This window comes from Limulus polyphemus, unplaced genomic scaffold (genome assembly GCF_000517525.1).
Source record: "Limulus polyphemus unplaced genomic scaffold, Limulus_polyphemus-2.1.2 Scaffold3113, whole genome shotgun sequence".
Taxonomy (NCBI): domain Eukaryota; kingdom Metazoa; phylum Arthropoda; class Merostomata; order Xiphosura; family Limulidae; genus Limulus; species Limulus polyphemus.
In genome coordinates, this window is record NW_013668723.1 from 135,579 (window position 1) to 143,382 (window position 7,804).

At 36.8% G+C, this 7,804-nt stretch overlaps 1 protein-coding gene across 1 annotated transcript in view; it reads left to right on the forward strand.

Annotated features, from left to right (window-relative positions):
- Window positions 1-581: 581 nt before the first annotated feature.
- LOC111088096 overlaps window positions 582-7,804 on the forward strand; it is a gene marked incomplete at its 3' end in the record, with an annotated part of 9,039 nt that continues 1,816 nt past the window's right edge. The window contains exons 1-3 of the mRNA XM_022397051.1: window positions 582-664; window positions 3,314-3,486; window positions 6,343-6,478. Coding sequence (XP_022252759.1) covers window positions 600-664; window positions 3,314-3,486; window positions 6,343-6,478 — 374 coding nt within the window. The remainder of the gene's footprint in view (window positions 665-3,313; window positions 3,487-6,342; window positions 6,479-7,804) is intronic.

The window sequence follows — 7,804 nt, forward strand, 5'->3', positions numbered from 1 at the left end:
AAGTTAAGCACAAAGCTACACAAAGGGCTATCTGCGCTCTGCCCACCACGGGTATCGAAACCCGGATTCTAGCGTTGTAAGTCCACAGACATACCACTGCGCCACTGGAGGGCCCTAGAAAACTATGATTTATTGATACGTTGTACATGAACATCAGAGCCTCTAAAAAATTTCATTTTGTGATAATGTTTGGGGAAAAAAAAGATGTTATGGACATGCCCTTTTTTTTCTGATTATGGTCAGTTAAGGCTATGGTGTCAAGTGATATTTTAAAACATTCATATTATAAAAGTACTTGAAAAAAAAATACATTAGTTATGAATTTGTTGTAACAGCACCGAGTCAGCTTATTTTCAAAAATTCGTAAATATTAACTCAGCAGTATTGCCTAATTTAAAATAACGTAATACACTGATTACTTCTTTGGTATGTCCAGTATTTTCATAACCAATAAAATCTCATTTCAAATGAAAATATCAACGTCACTTATTTATTCCGCAAAGTCGGCTGAAAAAAAAAAAAACAACCTCGCAATAATGCTTTGAATTTTCAGAAATCTGACTTCAGTAGAAGAACCTAGACTTGCGTTGAGAGTCAAAATGAAACTTAAAAAAGTAGGCTTCTTGTCTGCTGCTCGTCGATTTAGAACTAAACTATTTTTGGGGTAAGAAAGATATTTTCTTATTTGGAGCCATGAATAATTGGTTAAAACATAAAACACATAGTATATATATAGTACAGATGTTGTTAATATATAGTACAGATGTTATTAAAATGAGTTATTTATACATTAGTGTGATTATATAAGTCATTTCAGCTCATCGGAAAGCAGGAATCGAACCTAGAATTCTATCGTCGTAAACCGCTGAGGTATCAAGAGACGAAACAATTGTTACTGTTGCTGTTTTAGCGTCAAGATACGCAATGGGCTATCAGCGCTCTGTCCACCGTTGGTCCTCGAACCCCAGATTTTAGCGTTATGATTCCTTAAGCTCTCACTGTTTTTATGTTAAAACATGTTGATAAACTAGCAGGTGCGCAACACTCCTCTACTTGAAGCCATAGGAAGGTGTTCCAACTACTAGTTCTATAGACTAGATTGGAGGCAGCTAGTCACCACCACACACCGCCATCTATTGGGCTACTCTAATCGAATAGTAGGCTCATAAGTGCGGGGGTGCGACTTCTCAGTAACGAGCCGCGAACTATGAACCCTCTGATCTACACTAGGCAAATAAAAACTGATGGTAAACTGTGCTTTGAATATCGATTGTTTAATTTATATAAATAGAACTTGTACCTACCTACTGGCGTATTCCAAATAAGTACACCTACACGACTACACGCCTGGTCCTGTGAAGTCTACGATTGATATTTACGCCATATTTACACCAAAACAACTAAGGGTATCCTATTTTCCGCTGTCCCTAAATTTTAACTACTGATCAGACGAAAAGAAGACCGTTAACAGCACCCTACCACCTACCATCCTTCGTCAGTAGAGCAGAATTAGGAACGGCTATACCTGAATCCTAGGGTTTCTGATCTGAACGTTTAAGGCTGCATCTCTCTGCTCACTAGTTTGGGGACGGCTATGTCTGAATTCAAGGTTTCAGATCTGATTGTTTCTGTCTGCACCTCTCTGGTCAGTAGTTCAGAATTAGGGAAGAATATCAATGACTCCGAGGGTATCTGACCCTAAAAATTTAGGTCATACTACTAAAATTTTGATACAAATAACGTTGCACTGAGTTTTCTTTTTCATATTCCTATTAATCAATCGACATAGCCTAGTGATTAGAGCATTCGATTCACAATCTGGAGGTCGCGGGATCGAAATCTGTCGCCGAATATGTTCGTTTTTTTTTTTCAGTTGTGGGGGCGTTATAATATGCCGACCATTTTCTCTGTTCTTTGGTAAAGAGTAGTACAAGAGCGGGTGGTGTTCACTACTTGTCTGCACCGTAGTCTTACTCTCCAAAATTAGGGACGTCTAGTGCTGATAGCCTTCGAGTAGCTGTACAAGAGCGGGTGGTGTTCACTACCTTGTCTGCACCGTAGTCTTACTCTCCAAAATTAGGGACGTCTAGTGCTGATAGCCTTCGAGTAGCTGTACAAGAGCGGGTGGTGTTCACTACTTGTCTGCACCGTAGTCTCACTCTCCAAAATTAGGGACGTCTAGTGCTGATAGCCTTCGAGTAGCTGTACAAGAGCGGGTGGTGTTCACTACTTGTCTGCACCATAGTCTTACTCTCCAAAATTAGGGACGTCTAGTGCTGATAGCCTTCGAATAGCTGTACAAGAGCGGGTGGTGTTCACTACTTGTCTGCACCGTAGTCTTACTCTCCAAAATTAGGGACGTCTAGTGCTGATAGCCTTCGAGTAGCTTTGCACAAATCTCACAACAAACAAACTCAGCTAGTCCGTTACAGATTTCAGATCTAAAATGCTAGTGCTTATTTGAAATTCGTAATGGATTAATTGAGAGGAATGGGACCAAAGATAAAATAATTGAAGCATTTCTTGATTTTTGTTACAAATAGAGCTACTGGTTCCATTCTTTCGCCAGCTTTCAGAGTTTAACAAAGTAGAATTAAGAACGAGTTATATACTTTTTCAGAGATTGTGTATCGTTCACGCGAGGAATTACTCTTAGCAACGATAGCCACGTGGGTTAGCGTGCCAACTTAGCATCAGTAGTTACGTGGATTAACCTATCTCTTAGCAACGATAGTCACGTGGTTTTTTTCTTGAAATACTAACTGGTAAAGGCCGATTTGAACTCTCACAAGTTTGAAATATGACTTTCATTGCTAATCCACGTGACTATTGTTGCTACGAGGGTAGGTTAATCCACGGAGCTAGTGTTGCTAAGTGGGCACGCTAACCCACTGACTATTGTTGCTAAGTGGGCACGCTAACCCACTGACTATTGTTGCTAAGAGGGCATGTGAATTCACGTGACTATTGTTGCTACGAGGGTAGGTTAATCCATGTGACCATAGTTGCTAAGTGGGCACGCTAACCCACGTGACTATTGTTGCTAAGAGGGCGTGTGATTTCACGTGACTATCGTTGCTAAGAGAGTAGGTTAATCCACGTAACTACTGATGCTAAGTTGGCACGCTAACCTACGTGGCTATCGTTGCTAAGAGGGCATGTGAATTCACGTGACTATTGTTGCTACGAGGGTAGGTTAATCCATGTGACCATTGTTGCTAAGTGGGCACGCTAACCCACGTGACTATTGTTGCTAAGAGGGCGTGTGAATTAACAACTTAAGTTTTGTCTTTCTTTTCTCTTATTTGTTTAGAATCTTTTCGCTATTTCTGGTAACAGCAGCGGGAACCGATTTGCAATCATACGATGGTGGTCTGCTGTGGGTGTTAGTACACGATGAATCTGCTGCTGCTGGGTGTACACCAATTTGGAAGGATTCCAATTATGATACCTGGGTTTTAATAACGTGCTCTATCAGTCAATATGGTAACTATTATTATTTTCAGATCCAATAATACGTGTCTCTTTTTTCCACCTTAATAAAGCGTTAGTTTGAAAAGTGAAATAATCATATTCATTAATTTAAAGAGATACACTTACTTCTTCTAATTAGATAATTATAAAAACAATTTTCAAATAAAAACTACAACGACGCAGATGGGCTACTTCTCCCTTATATTGTATTATAGAATATTAAGAATTCTGATACACGTGAAAAATCTACAATATCGCTATAATTGTGATCGTTTTTGTTCTAAAGCATACTTGGCATATTGTTGATTTTTCCTCCTTGTCATGTTTTGTTTTTAATGTATTTTGGTTGATTGACTTCTTATATTTTCAGTTAATTGGTGGGTTTCCTCTAGGTGTCTGATGTTGAAATAAAGAACAATCATATTGAGTTTGACATATGCACCAGCATGGGTAGACAAGATCACTCCACCAGATCGAAATTCTAAGATGTTAGATACACACGAATGTTTCATTTAAATTTAATATGAGAGTTATGTTTTAGATAGCTATAAAGTGTTAAATTTAGTATTTTTAGAGGCGATAGTTATGGCAAGTTTGCTTACGTAACTTTTTACGAATCATTTGTTGCGTAGTTCAATTGGATTGAATTGAACCTTCTGAATTTTTTTCGTCGCTTTAAGTGAGTATTGTTACATCATAACGTCTCATTATTTTGTATAAATTTATAGGCCTCAGTCGGGTAATATATATATATATATATATATAGTCGACCAAGTTAGTGGAAGTCAAAATATGACAAAGCTAGTAAGATAGAGATCTAGATTGTGTTTGTAAGTTTTGTCATAAAGGGTGAATAGTGCGACTTTTAAAGTGTTATAATCGTAGACTGTATAGTAATAACAGAGATAGAGGAGAATAATTTAACTTGTTAAAGGGTGTTCTAATATAAAGTTATTGAACCCGCGTTTGTGGATGTTGACGAAAAAAAGGACAATTATTTGTAGTTCTGGTTGCGAATTTTTGTACACATGTTTGACATATTTTGAATATATTATTTTAAAACAGGTGGATTGTGTGCTGTCTAAATATTGTTGAAATTTATTGCCAACAAGTCACAGACACCTACTGTAAAGAATCCGGCCTACAAAACGTGACATAAGTTACAATTTATTTTTGTATTGTTTGTTTGTTGGTTTATAATTAAGCACAAAGCTACACAATGGGCTATATGTGCTCTGTCCAACAAGGGTATTGAAACCCGGATTCTAGCGTTGTAAGTCCGCAGACATACCGCTGTGTACCTGGGGGGCTAGATTGAGTTAATAACTCCCATTGGATCGTGTGCTGTTTCACACTAACATGTCAGGCTAATGGTGAAATGTCTATTTTTGTTTTTACATTTCGTCTATGTTCATTCACTTTGTATTTTGGGTTCCTTTTAGTCTGACCAATATATATGCTTTCACATTCACAAATTATTTTGTAAATACCCTTTTTTTTGTTTCAGTAGATTCACTTTGTCCTTAGTTAAATTTAATAACTGATTCATCTTATTTATCTTAATCTTATTTTATATAGGATAAAACTTCGTTGGTTTTTAAAAATGCTGCGAAATTTAGAGGATAAACCAGGAAGAAGGGTGAAATCAACTTTCTTTTCTTGCTTTTTTTAGCTACACTAACCACATTGTTACGACACGTCTGTTTCATAGGTTTCTTCACTGCTCTATCAATAATATATATCAACTGTTACATGTTTCAACAATAATGTTTCGTTACGTAATTTTTATTCAGAAAAGAATTTTAAAGCTCCATATACGTGAAAATAAAAGGGCTGTTATATTCTGAGTTTTTTGTATGATCCGATTGTTGATGTGGTGGCGTGATCATGTAGAAAGGTAATTCTTGTAATCTTATTGTTGATGTGGTGGCATGATCATAGAGAAAGGTAATTCTTGTAACCTTATTGTTGATGTGGTGGCATGATCATAGAGAAAGGTAATTCTTGTATTTTGTTGATGTGGTGGCATGATCATGTAGAAAGGTAATTCTTGTAGTCTTATTGTTGATGTGGTGGCATGATCATAGAGAAAGGTAATTTTTGTAATCTTATTGTTGATATGGTGGCATCATCATAGAGAAAGGTAATTTTTGTAATCTTATTGTTGATGTGGTGGCATGATCATAGAGAAAGGTAATTCTTGTATTTGTTGATGTGGTGGCATGATCATGTAGAAAGGTAATTGTTGTAATCTTATTGTTGATGTGGTGGCATGATCATAGAGAAGGTAATTCTTGTGATCTTATTGTTGATGTGGTGGCATGATCATAGAGAAAGGTAATTGTTGTAATCTTATTGTTGATGTGGTGGCATGATCATAGAGAACGGTAATTCTTGTAGTCTTATTGTTGGTGTGGTGGCATGATCATAGAGAAAGGTAATTCTTGTAGTCTTATTGTTGATGTGGTGGCATGATCATAGAGAACGGTAATTCTTGTAGTCTTATTGTTGATGTGGTGGCATGATCATAGAGAACGGTAATTCTTGTGATCTTATTCCTCTTGAAGATCTTCGAAACATGTCGAGTGTATTCAGTCTCAAGTAAAATTATCTTTATCGTGTAAATTAAAAAGATGGTCGTTTCGAACTATGTTTATATATTTATGAACTTAGACAAGTTTCCAAAAAGAATTATATTAATCCAAGTTGTTCATATGATGGCGGATTCAATCTGCATTGGCTTCTGGTACAGACACTACAGTATGAGGCTAAATTTGGAATATTAACTATAATGGTAAGTGTGTTATGATTCATATCCATCATAGCTGGAAACTGCTGACATATTTTGGTATCATATTCCTTATTTAGGTGCAAGTGAATTGTATCTTAATCCAACGGATCCCAATACACCAATTTACTTTATGGTGGTTAAACTTCATGAAGACACCTACCGCATTATTGGAGAACATCGAAAACTGATTCAGTTATACAGGAAAATTGCAAAGTAGGTTACATTATCTCTCTCTGGAAAGAAGACTTTATATTTTTGTTTATAAGTAAAGGAAATAATCCTGTACCTACGTTAGAGGTATCGTAAAAAATAAAATATCATGTTAGAGTAAGTTTTACCCAGTGATCACGTATTAAAGACTTACAAAGAGTCTATTTATGATTTGATGCTAAAACGTAATTCTGACTTATGTATTTAATGTAAGTAGAACAGTCGTCTCTAATGAGGATGCTCGCAATCTGGGAAGAATGATAAACTAATATTTTTATAAAATTAAGCTTAATATACATGGGACAAAGCTATCAAAACGAAAATAAACCCAGAAAGTATTTGGTGTATGCAATAAGGTAAAAAAGGGGGAGAATCATATGCATGTTTAATTATAACTGAATGTTTTCTGTTGTGTCAAAAAAAAAAAAGAACATACTGTTACGTCTCCGTTTGTTAATTAACTTCCCGTAACTTCGTTCCGACGAAACTTTAGCGACACAAGTCTTTACTTAATAAAACTGGTTTATTCTTTCCGAATACAACTTTACGATACACTTATTTTCAACAAAATACGCTAAAACAAACGCTATATCAACGAACGTCAACAATACTTCTGACTGCAGTTCAATTACTCACTATCTACACACACACATTACATCATTCTTCCCGTTGTCACCCTCTTTTATATACCAGACTACCCTATATCTAGTAAATACTGGAGCATTCGCCAAGGTACAGGATAGTTCTAGAAAATAGGTGGCGCCACACGTGACCTCGATGACGCAACACTGCCCCTCCTTAGTATTGTTCGTCTTGAACAATTGCTACTTATAATAAACCAATAACAATTAACAATAACTTAATTAACTTTACATAATTACAGACACAAAATTACAATTCAACAAAGTCTCTTAATTTTACGGGACGTATCTTCTTCCGTACTGGTCTCCGTCTCGTTGGCTTCTGCTTCACGTGGGGTTTATCTACTTCATCAGGAAATGTCCTATCATCGGTAACAGTCACATCAGTGGTAGTAACTTCATCAAGAGCTTCACTGTTTCCTTTCTCAAAACTGAGTAGTTTCTTCTTCGACGGTGGCTTCTTCAGGTGTCACGTCTTCAGCAGCGTCATTTGTTCCTTTGTTCACTTTGTCCCAACTGAAATGTCCTGGACCGTGATAACGCCAAAGCCTGTTGGCATGCACCACTTTTGGTTTACCTCGCCGACCACATTTTACCCGGAAAGTCACGTCTGAGAGACGATCCACTATGCCATATGGGCCTTCCCATGGCGATAACACCTTAGGAGACTTTCCTTTGGTCTTCCTGG